A 16,449-nucleotide genomic window follows, 5' to 3' on the forward strand; every position below is an offset into this window, starting at 1 on the left:
AATCTTGCACCACGAAGAAGATGTGGGAGAGCGAGAACTTTGCGACGCAAGGCACACAACTGTGGTAATTCGTGCCCGGGGAGGAGGTGGAAGAAGTGGTTGAGTGCCGTGTGTGGCAGGATGTCTCGCTGGAAGACTTGATCTACTTCGACCTGGAATTGGCGACAGACCAGTCGCAGAGATGTCAAGGTGAGGAATCTCTCCTTCGTAGGCTGCAGTTGCTTGGGAAAGTTTTCGTCGAAAGGTGGGAGTGGTTCTGGGAGGATCGTGTTTTGTTACGCGAAGTAGTAGATTTCTTCTCGAAGTTCTAGTGGGAGGCCGAGGATTGTTGGTAGGTTCGACGACGACATCGTGATGAACGCTCTCACGAGTGTACAGCAGGACGGGAAATCCCTTGTCGAAATGGCTCCGATATATGTCTTCTGCGGTCAGTCTCTTTCGGAGGCGGTGTCAGCTGCTGCTTCGCCCCCTGGAGCTCAGCGCAACTCGGACCCTACGTTGTGTACCAAGTGGATCCACCTGCAACATTTCTCGGGCTTCTTACGAAGGACATGCTCACCGCGCGTGGGACTACAGACATTGCTGGTATAATAGCTACTTCCCGCCTGCATACTACCAGCTCCTCAAACTCGGCAAAGAATCGAGCAACAGCGCATGTGACAGAACAGTCTGTGCCAGGCAGGAACAGCAACTTCCTTCCCAAACGAGCCAAGGAAACACGCAGTGGTGACAGCGTCGTCTCGTCTAGTACACAGCATTCTGTCGACTACTCTCCATCCTCTGTCTAACTCTTACCCTTTCACCCTTCACATCTCAACCTCGACATGCCCCGGACTAGGCGGCGGCCCCCCCGTCTCCCACACCACAGGCTCATCAGTCATCTCAAAGACAATCTCCCCTCCCCTCACCATAACATCCCCATGCTCGAACCAATTCCTCGTCCACGTCCGCCCATCAACCCACACCTTCCCAACCCACCGGTTCCTCCCCGACAGCTCTGGAGCTCGAATCCTCAGCCACACCGTCCCATCATCACGACTACCATCCACGCCCACCGCCATGCGGAGGTCCCGGAACCGCGGCGCCCCGAGCAGGTATACCGGCTGGCCCGCGACAGGCCACAGCCCCAGCATCTGCCACACCAACCAGCTATTCAGGGCGCCGGCGTCCGAGTTGCCCGGCAGGCCCTGCGCGGTGGTGTTGAACCGCGTCTCGGCGAGGTTGCGGGCGGCGTGGACGCTCTTCCAGCTGGCGTTGAGGTAGTGGTAGAGGTAGGGGACGGCGAAGTCGGGCTCGTTGCCGATGTTCATGATGGTGTCGATGCCGGCGCCGTTGACACCGAGATTGGCGAGCCCCGGCGGGTTTGGGAGGAACATTGTGTCGAGGCGCGTGGAGAAGGATGTTGGGCCGCCGGCTTTGGCGATGAGGCTTGCCATGTCGTGCGCGGCCGTGAGAGTGTATTCCCATGGGGAGCCTTCGGTGGTGTAGGGGGAGGAGGAGAGGGGGTCGTAGGATGTTAGATTGAACGCGCCGTTCGCGAGGCGTGGAGCGAGGAAGCCGGTGACTGTTGTTTCTTTCAGTGACCGTCTGCGTTAACTCGGGCTTGAACTTACCATTCAGACTCGTCACGTCGTCGCTCCACAAGCGCTGCCAACCCGCACTCCGATTGAGATACTTCTCTACATCCCCCGGCTTCTCCCCCCTCGCCACCTGGCTCAACGCAAAATCATTCGCACTATACTCCACGGTCCTACTCACCGCCGCATCATCCTGATCAGCAGCAAGAAACCCCACCCTCTTCCAATTCGCCAACCCCGCCCTCCCCTGACTCGACGAGCCCCGTACAGCCAAAGCCGGGAAATCCGAAAAGGGAACCACCTCTGCGTCCTTCACCATCGCCGCGTACCCATCCGTCCAGTTGATCCCGCCCCGCAGGCCCTTGACGTACGCGTCCGCGAGCACGTTGTCGGCGTTCGACCCGCCTTGCGTTTCGCCGTTGAAGTTGCCCGAGCGCCCGTCCGGCATGTAGCCTTGTCGTCGGTACATTTCGATCAGGGCCCGGATCATGCCTTCGTAGCGGCGGGGTTGGAGGAGATGCCAGAGGGCGGTCGTGCAGCGGAAGAGGTCCCTGTGTGTTGTCAAATTGGTTAGCTCTGCTCTTAAAGGATTTGGGATGGCGATGGGAGCGGGTGTGATCCTCCCTCTCCACGAGATGGACGACAAACCAAAATGTATAAAAATCATCCCACCAGGGCTCACTCGTCTCCCAGAGCGGATTCTCCCCCGTCCGATCCGAAGGCATGAGGTGCATAAAGTACAGACTCGAATACAGCAACTCCAGATCCGTGCGATTCGACGAAGGGCCCGTATCAACTTGGACCTTGCTAAAGACCTCCCGATTCCATTCCTCAACAGCAGCTTGTACGGTGGTGTTCAAGTCCCAAGTCTTGATCTCCGTGTCTTTGAACTGGCAAGCCCGGTCGGTAGAGATCCAGGAGATGCCGACTTTGGAAGAGATTTTCTGGGCGGAGGTTTCGTTCCAGGTGAAGAGGACGCCGACTCGGTCGTTCCAGGGTCCGGAGTGAGCGGACGAGGCGGAGGACTGCAAGACGGCTTGGGGAGTGGGACAGTCGGCGCAGGTCTGGTATCTCGAGACGGGATCGTTGTTGTAGCCCGAGAAGATCTGGGAGTTTGTGGGAGGGACGGAGAATTCTCCGCAGAAGTAGATTGTCATTGGAGCGCCTATTGTTTGAGATAGAGGTCAGTGGTCATTCTCTTCTTCGCTCTCTTCGAGATCTGAGACAGCTTACCGTAGTTCCAGCCCCCTATGTAGGTCCCATACCCCGTGTACAAATTCCCCTCGCTATGCAGCTTGATTTCACCACCAACATATTTCTGTTCCTGCGCGCGAATTGGCGGAGAGGGTAGGTAGTGCGACACATCCACCACGACATGCTTCTCCCCACGCGGAAACGAGTACTGCATAAGTCCCGTGTGCTGCGTCGCCGAGAGCTCAATATGCACACCATTCTCCAAGCGGCTCGAGAAGTATCCCACACTCCCCTCATCATGCCCCTTGCGAGGCTGACTATAGGTCATGTTATCGAGCAAATTGACCCCCTCGAGCGTAGTCAACGGCATCTGGGGAATGACTCCATACTTCGCCCCTCCTCCAGTGCCATGGACATGCAGAGCGCTGACGGCGGTGACATTCCCATCGGGCGTCCAGCCGCCATTGAGGAAGGAATTCGCCCCATCCGCTGCGGTCGTGTCGAGTCCGAATCGCACAGCACCGAAGGGCACAGCGGCTCCCACCCAGATGTCGCCACCGCCGGCTGTGGTCCCAGCCACGGGTCCTTCTGATCCGATGAAGACGCTGACGTATTGACTGTAGTCGACCATTTGGTTCGTCCCTGTGGCAGCTGCTGAAGCAGCCGCTAGAGCAAGTATCAAGTCGAGATAGGCCATGACCGAGGGGACAACTTTGCAGCTCATGAAAGCTGGTCGCATGGATCTTGCAGCCTTCTCGATTCGTTTTATGTGTATGGGATGAGACGATTTTAGGCTGAATGCGCTGGGAGTCAATCAAGGTCCTCCACATGCAATACGAACCTCTCCACCTCTCGGAAGGGTCAAGAAACTGCACATCACCAAGTGCTCAGTAATCATTCCTATGAGACAGACCCCGCAAACAAAAGGGTCAGGTCCGAGGCCTCGATGGGTATGAAGCTCGGACGATGGGTTGAGCTCCGTGAATGTTGATTCATGTTGGATTTCGAGGAGGTGCTCCGAATCTCCAGGGGCTCATATGCCATTTGAACGAACAGAGGCTACCTTCGCTGCCTTGCTAGTAGTGACCTGTCTCTGTAGTCTAGCCACCGAATGATTGATGCAGGCATTCATTTGAAGTGAGAACACAACTGCGCTCTCAAGAGCTTCCATCTCCCGTACTTGAAGCGGGTGGTTTGTTACTATCGTCGGTCCCCCTTTCTGGCATTGACGCTGACGCTCCTAATCTCATCCCCTTTCGAATCACTGCCATCAAGCCGAATATGTCCGTCATCTGTCCCAGCTCTGCGATGTCTATGCGACGGACTTTTCCGCACTCCCTTCCTCGGACGCTTCATCTCCACGCTGCGGGCCTTGATCTCAAGCTCAGGTCCAGAAGCAACCTCTGAGATTCCCTCCTGCCTGACCGGCCGAGCTTTCGTCCTCGCAACTGGTCGAGCGGATCTGCAAGAACATGGCAGGAAGTTGAGCGGCTGAGCGTGGTCACGAGAGCGCTGTGCGGCGGAGTCGTTGGCGAGGTGGCTTTCAAGTGGAGGACCGGAACGAGGGGACGGGGGATCGTATTGAGGACTGGATTGACGGTTTCGCGGGGGTTGGATCAGGCTGTAGTTGATGAAGCCTGCTGGTGGATAGGTCATTTGGGTTGAGAAGGAGTGTTGGCACTGGGTAGAGGATTCAGTTCGCGCCCTCTTTATCGGACGCCGTGGAGAGATTGTCTTCGGTGGTTCTGTGCTGTTTTGAGGTGATGGATTCGTATTTGAGTTTGTTGCATACTCGGCGGAGAACTGCAATGATAACGGGCGTTTCGGCATGATGTCCTGCGCTTGGAACTGGTGCCTCTGGAGAGATGTCGATGCCTGAGACAGGAGCAGCTGTCTTCACGAGAGCCATATCGACGAGCGTCCAGTCCGACCTTTACACGATTAAATGGTGTTGCCCGTAGCAGGAACGCATGAGGGACTTGCAGCCTTCCAATCTCGCGGCCAAGGCGAATACTACCTTCTTCGAGGAGCACCGCCTTCTCCTCCTCTTTCCGCCAGACTGACCACCTCAGAAATACCAGCTGCCTCCTGCTCATCCTCCAGAGCCTGAATCTCCTCCCGGCAATCCCACCATTTCTGTTCTGCACGATCGAAAGCTTTCTTACGGATCTCCTTCACGGATCGATCTTCAACATTTCGCTCATACTTCATCTTCTCCAGAATGACCTCTTGCCACTCTGTCGAGGTTCTTGAGAAGAAGTCGCGTAACGTTTCGAAGGGTCTGGGCATTGGCAGATCGTCCTTTTGAGCCGATGTGGTCTCTTGTTCGTCTGCGTCGGCTTCTGTGGCCGCCGTGGGCTCGGACGCTGCCACTGAGACTTCGTCTGCCACGGAAGCCACTGGTGTGCTAGGTTCTGCGTCTTCCATATCCTCATCCTCCTCGTCATCAGAACCCTCCTCCTCATCGTCTTCATCGCTCTCTTCGTCTTCACTGCCTTGCCAATCTTCGAGTTCACGCTTGAAGACTTCTTTCACACCGTCGAGCTTTCCAAGATCAATCGCCCACATCTCGTCAAAGGTAAACTCTCGATCACCCTTCTCGAAAGTACCACCAAAAATGTACAACGTATCCTCTTGCACTGCCAATTGTGCATTGAATCGAGGATGAGGCATCTCCCACATTGTCGGCTTCTCGATTTTCGCCGGCTCGTCGTCCTCATCGTCACCATTTGCAGCCGGTGCGTCTGGCATGTCTTCATCTCCAAGGGAGCCCTTGTTCTCGATAAGTGCCAGATTCCTCAACAATTCCTCCTCATCCGCCTTGCCTCTACCACGCTTCCCCCTCTCGGAAGCAGGTACCGCTTTCTTCCCTGATGTGCGTGGCCGTCTTAGACCAAGCTGGAAGAACCGATTTCGATCGATGTTGTAGGCGTGCAATAAATTGAAGAATTCACTGTCGATACCTTCCTCACTCTCTTCAACGTCGTGCACACCACCGAATGAGATTCCACGTCCTTTGTGGTGTGCCATGGTAGCTCCAGCACGAGGTGGATTCGGAGTATTGGCCGGTCGTTTTCTGCGTTCCCATCTTACCGTAGGGAGAGTATTTGCTGGTGCATCTGCAGCAGGAGGCGTGATTCGCAGGAACCATGTATCTTGATGTACCATTGGCTTCATCACGACTCTCGATGCCCCGACCTTCCCGCCCTTTGTAGCTCTCAATGCAGCGCTTGCCTTCACTCTGGAGTACCCTCCATAGATTACAGCACCACTCTCGTGTGGAAGCAAGCTGAAGGAGCTTCGAGGATCGGGCTTTTGGCTCGCTGGAGGCAGTACTGGTGCATGCCAGACAAAACGTTGTGTGTCGTAGATCCAGATATCCTGCAGGTACTTGGTTTGCTGACTTGTATCTTGGAAGCCACCAAATAGGATGATGTAGTTCTTGAAGGCAGTCATGCGATGCCCACTTCGAGCCGGGGGACCGCCCTTTCCTTCAAGTTTCGTCCATTCTCTCGTACTAGGCTCTAGTCTCCAGAAGTCGTTGTAGTGGTAGAAAGTACCCTGCTTGGGAGACGAGAACTCGCCACCGAAGAGGTAGATGCCTCCTCCATTTCCACCCTGACACATCGCATGCCCGCTTCGCGGGAGCGGCGTATTTGGAGAAGTGACTTTGCGCCATACATCCTGGTTGATCTTGTACACATACAAATCGTTGAAGAACGTGGCCAGGGCACCATTGTAGTACTCGCCACCAAAGAGGAAAAGCTCACTGCTGTTACTGGGCGATGCAACAAGCGTGGCCGAAGATCTCGGCGATGGAGGGTCTGATGGCGCTTCTGTAACTTTCAAAAACTGTTCTTGCTGTTTTTGATATGCGGCGAGCATAGCATCGAGATCCGCATCCTCAACATCGCTGTCGTCGTCTTTGGTAGGCTTTTTGCTCTGCTTTTTTTCTTTTTGCTTTTCCTTCTTGGCCGTCTTCTCTGCGACTCGAGCCTTCTTGTCGGCTTTCTTCTTCTTTGCGTCTTTGGCCATGATGGGATACAAAAAAGTCTAGGATGTTGTTGATTTGCAGGACGAGTCGAAAGTTTGATGCTCGATATTCACCTGGCTCCAGTTTTCTTGGTGCTCAATTCTACGCATCACGTGCCGAGATCTTCCGGTGAGCTCGTTTCTTCCACTTCTCTTTCGTCCTCGCATGTTCTTACCACTTTCATTCAAAGACTCGGTTCAATAAGAGTAGGTAGATACGCTTCGGTTGAGCCCCATCGGAGCAACTCAGTCCCCTATCAAGGTACTGCAAGTTGAGGGTCGAGTCAAGCTGTTTCAAGTCGGCTGCAGCTCTCTCCAAGCGCGCTGAATCGCCGACTTCACCTCTTGCATGAATATCCTCAGACGCAAGATGTCGACTATCAAGGTCTCTCCGGCCCAGATCCTCAGCGAGAAATCGCATCAGATCGCTGGTAAGTTGCCTGAACATTGAAGCACACTTTCTGCATTCAAAAAGTGAGAGGCATTGGATTGGCAAGGCGCCTAGAATGATACCCTCTCCTAAAACACTGGAGTTTGGACGCCTCCGAGATAGGAACCTTCGCTTCTTCGTGAGAAGGTTTCAATTCTTTTGACTGACAGACACGAACTTGATCAGGAAAGCTCAAAATCACCGAACACCACTTCCTCGTCCCCAAAGACTACACCAAACCCGCCTCGCCCACCAACACACTCAAGATCTTCGCCCGTAGCGTCAAGAAACACGACACCCCAATAATCCCCAACAATGACCCCGCCAAAGACCAACTCCCCTGGATGCTCTATCTGAACGGCGGTCCAGGCCTCGAATGCCGTGCCCCAAACGCTTTCGCCTTCACGCACCGTATCCTCGACGCAGGCTACCAATTGCTCTTCCTCGATCAGCGCGGAACGGGACTTTCGACGCCGGTCACGGCGAGCACGCTGCAGATGCGGGGGTATAACGACGTGCAGGCGAAGTATCTGAAGCTGTATCGTGCTGATAGTATTGTGCGGGATTGTGAGGCGATTCGGCAGGCGTTGACGGAGGGGTGGCCCGAGGAGAAGAAGAAGTGGAGTGTGATGGGGCAGAGTTTTGGTGGGTTCTGTATTGTGACTTATCTGAGTTTCTATCCGGAGGTAAGTTGTGATGATCTCTCGGATGGCTAGAGTGTATTGACTTGAAGCATAGGGCCTACGAGAAGCCTTCCTCTACGGCGGCCTGCAACCCCTGGTCAACGGCCCCGACGAAGTCTATCGAAGACTTTATGTCAAAGTCAAAGAACGAAACGAAGCCTACTACGCCAAATACCCTGAAGACATCGAAAACGTCAAAACGATCATGAAATACCTCTCCCGCTTCGGCGACGGCAAGATCAAGCTCCCCTCCGAAGGCAACCTCACACGACGACGATTCCGAACCATGGGCATCGCACTGGGTATGCATGGCGGTCTGGACCAGATCCACGACGTGGTGCTGCGGGCGAGTTGCGATATTGAGAATTTCGGACACTTGACACGACCGACACTGAGTGCGATTGATTCCACGACGTCGTTTGACAATCATCTAATCTATGCTATCTTGCACGAGCCTATCTATTGTTCTGGGGGTGGTGTTGCGCCGGAGTGGTCGGCTCATCGGATGCAGGAGGAGTTTAAAGAATTCGACATCGATGGCCATGAAGGAGGACCGATCTATTTCACCGGCGAGATGGTCTTCCCTTGGATGTTTGAGGATTATTCCGAGCTTCGCAAGGTTCAGGATGTGGCGAACCGGGTCGCGTCTGACACGGATTGGCCGCATCTTTTCGACGAGGAACAGTTGGCGAAGAATGAGGTTCCGGTGTATGCTGCGAGCTATTTGGAGGACATGTATGTCGACTCTGGCTTCGCCCGGGAGACGGCGAAGAAGATCAAGGGCTGCAAGGTGTTCACGACGAATGTCTTGTTCCACGATGCTATCCGGTCGAGGATGGACGAGGTCGTGCGGGCGGCGTTCGCGTTGAGGGACGATGTTGTTGACTGATGTCGCTGGGACTGTATCCTGGCTGGTTCGCTTCGTTCGGGACGTAGATTGCCTGTTTAACCGACAGATAGCATAGATCTCACTCCACAAACTTCACGCCCTGTTCTCTTGCAACGCGGTAGATTTCATTACAAATCGGCTCGACATCCGTCTTCTTGATCGGCACTCGATGCGTCCCGTCCCACTCCAGTAACGTCGACGTCTTCGGATCGTGATACTGCTTCAACATCTTCCTATGCAAGTGCAACCCCGGATCATTCAACCCATGCACATGAATCGTCGGTATTCTCAACACATGTGGACTCTCGCCCTCATAGTGAAACCCCTCACTGACCGCCCCTGGCCGCACACACGCCGGATGCTTGGTATAATCCGAAAACGACACAATCGGCGACCTCCCCGCCAACATGACCGCAAACTTATAATCCGTCTCCGCCTTACCCTCCTTCTCCACGTGAATCTGCTGCTCATACAATAGTGAACTCGCCAGCTTTGCGCCCTGTGAGAACCCCATCAAGCCCACCCACGGCCCGTCACCTTCGTCTTCATCCTTGCATGTCTGGATCGAATACCGCACCTCTTCAATGGCGCTCTCGTCGTCGATCTCCGGGTGTTCGGGGAGCCAGCGCAGCCAGCGGCGGAACGGGCCACAGTCTTGATATACGGGGACGATTCCAGGCCCGGGGTTGCAGAAGAAGGGCCCGTCGGCGAAGACGAGACGGAAGTCCGGGAGGTTCTTGATCAGGGAGCGGGCTTGGGCGCGGAAGACTTCAGCGGTGACGCCGCCGCCGTGGAGGCAGAGGATGCGGGGTTTGTGGAGGTCGTTGGCGGAGGAGGGGACGGGTGTGGTGGTTGAGGAGGTCATGGCGGAAAGAAGGGGCGGGACGCTGTTGGTGCGGAGGAAGTGAGAGTGACTTGGAGGGAGGAAGTAGTTGGGTTTGGAGGAGGTGGAGGGTGGGGGCGGAGATTGGATCAGCATGTGAGAGGCGATGCGTGGTTGGATCCTTTGTGACTTCTTCTTGCCATGCTGCAAACAGAAGGGGAACGTTCGAGATTATATCCCGAATCCTACACTTACCTGCACCGCTGATGATGTTCGGAGTATTCTATTATCGTTGGGGGCTGAGAGGGATCGCGCTGCGTCGGCGATGACACTCTGCAGGGGCGCGCGTGTGGACTTCCGGCGCTGCATCTTCTCAACGTCCCCGAAGGCGATGCAACATTGTTATCGAACTCCCGACATGAGGCCACGGGCATGGCGATGGATATCAGTGACGGTGTCTCAGAGATGCTGGTGACGACGACGCATCTAAATCTCGGCGGACGCTCTCCGGTGGCTGGGATCATGGGTGCTCTCTTACACTTTACATGGCCCGTTTCTGGCTGAATGTCGACTGCCGAATCGACCTTCCCTTGGCTATATATATACCTCCATACCCCGTATTCCCGTCATCTGCACTCCTCAACTCTGCCGTCTGCATGGTTCGAGACTGGGACATGCATCGTCGTGGCCCCAGATCCGTCAACTTGGAGGAAACTCTAGGGCTACGTTCTGATGTGAGGACAGCTCACGCTTCGCGTAAGATCGGATCTTCAAGATAGACCTTGCTTCCGAACATGACGAGCGGTATATGCGAGCGTTGTTGGTAAATATTTCATGGTCTTTTCTTTTCCGTGAGGTTCCACTCCCATCTCTCTTCTCATCATGGCTCAGTACGGAATGGATTCTGAGAAGAAGTACTCCCTTGCGATAGTGGGTGGAGGAATTGGAGGGCTTTGCACTGCGATTGGGTTGTTGAAGCAAGGTGTTGATGTTCACATATATGAAGGTATTGTCTTCATCCAGCCATGTTGGGACAGGATGGCTGATGGTGTATAGCGGCTCCCCAGTTCTCGGAAATCGGAGCGTGAGTATATTCTCAACCATTCTATCTCAGACGACAAGAGCATATCTGAATGCTTTCAGAGGCGTCTCCCTAGGTCCCAATGCCGCTCGAGCTCTCAAAATGATCGATCCAGCCTTGTACGCCGGATACGAAAAGACTCGGACGAACAACGCCTGGCTTGAGAAACAACATCACTGGTTTACTTTCCGCATAGGAGACGACGCGAGCAAGACACTCCCCGAAACCCATCTCTTGGACCTCCACTGCGAGACAGGGCAATCCAGCGTCCACCGAGCACGATTCCTCGACGAGCTGGTAGGCCTCGTACCAGAGCACATCGCCCACTTCGGCAAGAAACTCCTCTCAATAGACGAACGCCCCTCTTCCATCACCCTCCACTTCACAGACGGCACCACCGCCACGCACTCCGCCGCAATCGGCTGCGACGGCGTAAAAAGCATCACCCGCCCCCTCGTCCTAGGGAAATCCTCCCCAGCAAGCGCCCCCACCTTCACAGGAAAATACGCCTACCGCGGCCTCATCCCCATGTCCACCGCAGCTGCCATCCTCGGCGACGAGCTGGCGCGCAATGCACAGCAATATCTCGGGCACGGAGCGCACGTCCTCACATATCCCATCTCCAACGGCGCGATTCTGAACGTCGTGGCGTTCGGCACGAAGGCTGACGGGAGGTGGGAGGGCGAGTGGGTGAAGCCGATGGATCGGGAGGGGATGATGAGGGAGTTTGAGGGGTGGATTGAACCGGTGCAGAAGATTCTTGGACTGATGGAGAGGAGCGAGGTTTGGGCTTTGTTTGATCATCCGAATGCTGAGAGTTACGTGAGTGAAGGCGGGAGGATTTGTCTTTTGGGTGACGCGGCTCATGCATCTACGCCGCATAATGGGGCTGGTGCGGGTCAGGCTGTGGAGGATGCGTTGATTCTGTCGAGGTTTATGGGGTGTGTAAGGGAGGAGAGGGACATTGAGAAGGCGTTCAGGGCGTATGATGTTGTTAGGAGGCCGAGGAGTCAGATGCAGGTTGAGAAGGCGAGGTTTGCGGGTTTGGTGTATGATATGCAGGCGCCGGGGACTGGGGATGATTTGGGGAAGATGAGGGAGCAGTTGTCGGATAGGAGATGGTTGTGGGAGCATGATTTGGAGGCGGATGTGAGGGAGGTGGAGAGGTTGTTTTGTGAAGGGAGGAAAGAGAATGGGGTCAAGGTTTGATAGTACCGCATATGTCATAATGCAACGATGCTACGAGATCTGCGGGCCTCCTGATAGTCACCCATATCAACTCCTTCTCTCAGAGACCATGTCCGGCTTTCGAAAAATCCCTTGACCCATCCGTCGCACGGCACAGTCACCATTCCACCTTCTGACTTTAAAACTTGTGGTGCCCGTGCCATCACTTTCCATCAGGTCTATTTCTCTGGCGCTCTGCTGACAGAGAGTGAGAATTATTGCAAGGCTTGTGTGAACCTGTCACCGGGGTTCCTTTGACCTGTGTTGGGCTGCGCAGAAGAAGCACCTTGGTTGGGAGGTGGTCCTCCTTGTGGTGGCGGACCTCCTTGACTTCCATGGAATGGAGGTGCTTGATGGGTCTGAGGTGGCGAGTACAGGACCATGCCAAACCGGGTATCTCGCTGAATGAGGACGCCTGACGACAGTGTGGTTCGCTGAGCGGCGAGTTGATAGAGAGGTCTGTTTGGCATGTGTCGCAGTTGGCCTGGAGCGGGTACGAGGGATTCCAAAGATAGGGCATCTTCAAGTGTGTGCAGGTCCGTGAGTGCGCCTCCCACCGTGGCGCTAGTAGGTGTAGCACGAACAAGCTGGAAGTCTGCACGGGAAACCTCCTCGTCTGCGTCGGCTTGGTTCTGGGATTCGGTAGTGCCGATTACTTGGTCTTGATCGGTTCCGTGCTCTGGCGCGTTGTTGAAGACTCGAGAAGGATCTTGATCTTGATCATCATCATCCTGCGAGTCATGCAGCGCGTCTGAATGATCTGCGTTGTCAGAACTGGTCAGGACTGCATGACGCGAACGCTTCCTTGGCCTGTCTGTTTGCTTCGAGGAGTCTTCGTTGATGTCGCTCTTGTCTGAATCTCTTGAACGATCGCGTTTTCCGGTAGTTTGGACGCTTTCTCGTCTTCCATGCATCTCTGCCCCAATTTCTTTCAAGCGTTCATCACTTGCCAGCTCGATGTCATCTGCACAGAGCTTGTCATTGCCCGGGCTTCGATATTTTCTTGCGGCCCTGGCTAGAAGTCTGACAGCTAGATCAATGTTGCCTGCTGTCAATCTGGCCAGCTTTGAGAAGTTGAGGAGATAGGATTCGCTCCAGTCACGGGGATCTTCCGGCAGCTGGCCAGGGCGGTAGCGTCGTGGAAACCAATCCTCCACTGTCTCCATACCCCAGTGTTGCTGAATTTCTCTGAGGTGTCCGCTTCTACGAAGCTGACTTGTTGGTGAGAGGTCGACGTATGGCTTATGGCGGTTGATGGTGGATGTGTCACCAGGCTCTGCTTGAGTCCGGACGCCAGAGCCTCTGCGTGGTCTTGAACCAGTTGAAAACGGCAGGGATTGCAACGAGTTGTCCGCCATGCTTCGTTGAAATTGCTGAACGGGATGTCGTGTGCGTTTTACTGGTGAGAAGTAGACCAGAATCGCTGATCTTATATATACAGAAGTGACGTCCATGTCGCCAAGACGCATGTCTCGGACCACTTCACTGCAGATATTGTTTGCCAGGAGACAGCAGATGCTAGAAGTGGAGACATGAGTCCGCATGTCGCAGCAAATGACTTTCCACCGAGAGGCGGAGTTTGAAACCTAATATGTAAACGTCAATGTATTGTGCTCAAGGTCAAAGCCAGCCAAAGCTCGATTTGATCTTGCTGCATGAATGTGTAGAGAAAGGACCCTGTAGCATTGAACAATTTTCTTAAATCAGTGAGACAAATGGACGAAACAAAAAAGAATGGTATTCGAGCATGGCGGGGGCGTGCACTTTCTGCGCCTCACGATGAACCCAAACTCCGGGATATATACATGATGACTTCAGTGGCATCGATGGAGGTATCGAGACATCTACTTCGTAACATTCGAAGGGGTGACTGCGTATGTCGGCCGCACGAACCTGCACAGTTGTTAGCACCATCGTATGGCCCACAGAAGCGTAACTGCGTACCGGTCGTTGTTGTATACTGGGACAGCCTTGCCCAAAAGCTCCTCCTCCATCTTCTTCTGTGCGAGATGCCTTCGCACCAAGTCGCGGTCCTCTTCGGCTTGTAGTAGTGGGATAAGGTGGATCCGTGACCACATCTTTTCTCGTGCGAGCTCACTGTGATGCCCAGTCAGCCACGCCTTCTGGCCCATATGGATGATACTCTTATCCTCACTTGTGCTCTCTGATTCCCTGCCCAACTCTGTAGAATCCGTATGTCATGATGCCGGCGACTGCGACGAGGTACCACGCGGGTCTGAAGCCACGGACTGGCAGGTTTCGGCGGTATTGGACTGGCTCGTAGCCGCCCACTGGCGGCATATCCTGAGGCATGATTGCGGTGTGCAAGCTGGCCTGCTCAAGGGATCGTTGGGTAGATATAGTGTCGTGTGTGCTCTCCAATGGTGTGAGGTGCAGGAGTAAGAGCTCGGATGCTGCGGACCGAACCGCACTAGCGTTAGAGCTCTTCAATTTTCGCGAATTTCCAGAGGTCTGCTGCTGCTTCATCTTGAAATCGCACACCAACACGGCCATGTGGAGGGAGTAAAAGGCGCACAATTCGATCACATACCCGATATTCAGCATCCAACCCGTCCGATAATCTAGCCGACAGCGATACGTCCGCCCACCATGTCGGTCGACTACCTCCTCCACGAGTCCTCCGTGGGCTATGCAATCTTCAAGGTCAAGCTCCAATCCGACACCATCGGCGCTCGTCTGAAGGAGGTGCAAGCTGCGCATGAAGATCTGTCAAAGTTCGGCAAGATGATCGATCTTCTCATGTTCGCTCCCTTCCAGGGTGCTAGCCAAGCCCTTGAGAACGCCAACGACATTTCTGAGGGCATCATGAGCGATTACCTGAAGACGACCTTGGAATCGGCCTTGCCCAAGGCGGGAAAGAAGAACAAAATCACGTTGGGTGTCGGAGACAAGAACTTGGCAGGTAGCATCAAGGGTGGCTTGAATGGACTTGAGTGCGAGACACCAGAGACGAGCGAGCTTGCCGGAGACCTGCTGCGAGGACTTCGACTGCACGCGGAGAAGCTTCTGAAGCAGCTCCAGACGGGCGACATCTCTCGTGCTCAGCTTGGTCTTGGTCACGCCTACTCGCGCGCAAAGGTCAAGTTCAGCGTGCAGAAGAACGACAACCACATCATCCAAGCCATCGCCACGATCGACCATCTCGACAAGGCTGTGAACACGTTCTCCATGAGAGTGCGAGAATGGTATGGCTGGCACTTCCCTGAGCTTGTCAAGATTGTTAGTGAAAACCACAAGTACGCACAATGCGCGCTCTTCATCGGCGACAAGAAGACTCTTTCCGAGGACAGTCTTCATGATCTGGCCAAGATTGTCGACGACGATGAAAGCATTGCTCGTGCTATTATCGAGGCTGCGCGTGTGTCCATGGGTCAAGATATCTCGGAGGCGGATATGGAGAATGTCATGATGTTCGCAAGAAGAACCGCTGAGCTCACGGCTTACCGAAAGTCGCTGGGCAACTACCTCGTTGCGAAGATGGGAATCGTTGCTCCTAACCTTGCAGCTCTTATTGGTGAGACTGTTGGTGCTCGTCTGATCTCCCACGCCGGCTCCCTCACCAACCTTGCGAAATACCCGGCTTCTACGGTCCAGATTCTAGGTGCGGAGAAGGCGCTTTTCAGAGCACTCAAGACCAAGGGCAACACTCCAAAATATGGTCTCATCTACCACTCGTCATTCATCGGCAAGGCCGGCCAGAAGAACAAGGGCAGAATATCACGCTTCCTCGCCAACAAGACTTCTATCGCCTCGCGTATCGACAACTTCAGCATGCAGCCGACCAGGAAGTTTGGTGAGGCACTACGAGCTCAGGTTGATGAGAGATTACGATTCTATTCAGAGGGCATCAACCCAACCAAGAACGCAGATGCAATGGTACATCTAGAGAATGTATTGCAGTCACGAACATACGCTAACACTCATCACAGAAAGCCGCAATGGACGCTACTCTCGCCTCAATGGACATCGACGACCCGACTGCTGCTGGTGCTGAAGAGGAAATCTCAGCACCAGGTGTCACTTCGCAAGCGGTTGAACAGAAGCAACGCAAGGAGAAGAAGAAAGAAAAGAAGTCCAAGTCTGCGGATGTCGAGATGGTCGACGTTGACGACAAGGCTGCGAAGAAGGACAAGAAGAAGCAGAAGAAGCAGGAGGCAGAATCTGCCATGGACATTGATGAGGATGTGGTCAAGGCTAAGCTTAAGAAGGAGAAGAAGGAGAAGCGGAAGGTCGAGGCACTGGTGTCAGGAGAAGCGGAAGGTCGAGGCACTGGTGTCAGGAGAAGTGCCAGATGAGCAGATCAAGAAGAAAAAGAAGAAGAGCCAGGCCGAGTAGATTCTCGTCTACATTTGGTGTACAGGCAGGTTTCGAGGGAGTTTGAGGCGGCGGAGTTAACGGCGTCTCGTGGTGTTCACGTCGGTTGGCATTGGTTGTTCGACGAGCGAGACATGTACTGAATGATTGATACAACAAGCCTCTCTTGTAGAGCGCG

At 54.4% G+C, this 16,449-nt stretch overlaps 8 protein-coding genes across 8 annotated transcripts; 3 read left to right on the forward strand and 5 right to left on the reverse strand.

Moving 5' to 3' along the window:
• Window positions 1–806: 806 nt before the first annotated feature.
• On the reverse strand, window positions 807–3,402 carry M409DRAFT_36049 (glycoside hydrolase family 92 protein; the record flags this gene model as incomplete). The annotated part of the gene is made up of 4 exons (XM_033810496.1): window positions 807–1,564; window positions 1,614–2,128; window positions 2,226–2,742; window positions 2,811–3,402. 4 exons carry the CDS (start codon window positions 3,400–3,402, stop codon window positions 807–809), a joined length of 2,382 nt encoding a protein of 793 aa, XP_033670569.1.
• Window positions 3,403–4,784: 1,382 nt separating this feature from the next.
• M409DRAFT_20096 (uncharacterized protein) lies at window positions 4,785–6,806 on the reverse strand (the record flags this gene model as incomplete). The annotated part of the gene is made up of 1 exon (XM_033805233.1): window positions 4,785–6,806. One exon carries the CDS (start codon window positions 6,804–6,806, stop codon window positions 4,785–4,787), a length of 2,022 nt encoding a protein of 673 aa, XP_033670570.1.
• A 367-nt stretch (window positions 6,807–7,173) lies between these two features.
• Window positions 7,174–8,805, forward strand: M409DRAFT_64730 (uncharacterized protein; the record flags this gene model as incomplete). Its single annotated transcript, XM_033816200.1, has 3 exons — window positions 7,174–7,234; window positions 7,420–7,919; window positions 7,972–8,805. The coding sequence occupies 3 exons, from the start codon at window positions 7,174–7,176 to the stop codon at window positions 8,803–8,805; spliced, it is 1,395 nt and encodes a 464-aa protein (XP_033670571.1).
• Window positions 8,806–8,884: 79 nt separating this feature from the next.
• On the reverse strand, window positions 8,885–9,670 carry M409DRAFT_64731 (uncharacterized protein; the record flags this gene model as incomplete). Its single annotated transcript, XM_033816201.1, has 1 exon — window positions 8,885–9,670. The coding sequence occupies one exon, from the start codon at window positions 9,668–9,670 to the stop codon at window positions 8,885–8,887; it is 786 nt and encodes a 261-aa protein (XP_033670572.1).
• Window positions 9,671–10,510: 840 nt separating this feature from the next.
• On the forward strand, window positions 10,511–11,918 carry M409DRAFT_20099 (uncharacterized protein; the record flags this gene model as incomplete). Its single annotated transcript, XM_033805234.1, has 3 exons — window positions 10,511–10,634; window positions 10,685–10,712; window positions 10,772–11,918. The coding sequence occupies 3 exons, from the start codon at window positions 10,511–10,513 to the stop codon at window positions 11,916–11,918; spliced, it is 1,299 nt and encodes a 432-aa protein (XP_033670573.1).
• Window positions 11,919–12,151: 233 nt separating this feature from the next.
• On the reverse strand, window positions 12,152–13,294 carry M409DRAFT_20100 (uncharacterized protein; the record flags this gene model as incomplete). The annotated part of the gene is made up of 1 exon (XM_033805235.1): window positions 12,152–13,294. One exon carries the CDS (start codon window positions 13,292–13,294, stop codon window positions 12,152–12,154), a length of 1,143 nt encoding a protein of 380 aa, XP_033670574.1.
• A 486-nt stretch (window positions 13,295–13,780) lies between these two features.
• On the reverse strand, window positions 13,781–14,249 carry M409DRAFT_64733 (uncharacterized protein; the record flags this gene model as incomplete). The annotated part of the gene is made up of 3 exons (XM_033816202.1): window positions 13,781–13,829; window positions 13,881–14,033; window positions 14,092–14,249. 3 exons carry the CDS (start codon window positions 14,247–14,249, stop codon window positions 13,781–13,783), a joined length of 360 nt encoding a protein of 119 aa, XP_033670575.1.
• A 297-nt stretch (window positions 14,250–14,546) lies between these two features.
• M409DRAFT_64734 (uncharacterized protein) lies at window positions 14,547–16,292 on the forward strand (the record flags this gene model as incomplete). The annotated part of the gene is made up of 3 exons (XM_033816203.1): window positions 14,547–15,833; window positions 15,887–16,192; window positions 16,224–16,292. The coding sequence occupies 3 exons, from the start codon at window positions 14,547–14,549 to the stop codon at window positions 16,290–16,292; spliced, it is 1,662 nt and encodes a 553-aa protein (XP_033670576.1).
• Window positions 16,293–16,449: the final 157 nt, after the last annotated feature.

Source organism: Zasmidium cellare, assembly GCF_010093935.1.
Source record: "Zasmidium cellare ATCC 36951 unplaced genomic scaffold M409scaffold_9, whole genome shotgun sequence".
Taxonomy (NCBI): domain Eukaryota; kingdom Fungi; phylum Ascomycota; class Dothideomycetes; order Mycosphaerellales; family Mycosphaerellaceae; genus Zasmidium; species Zasmidium cellare.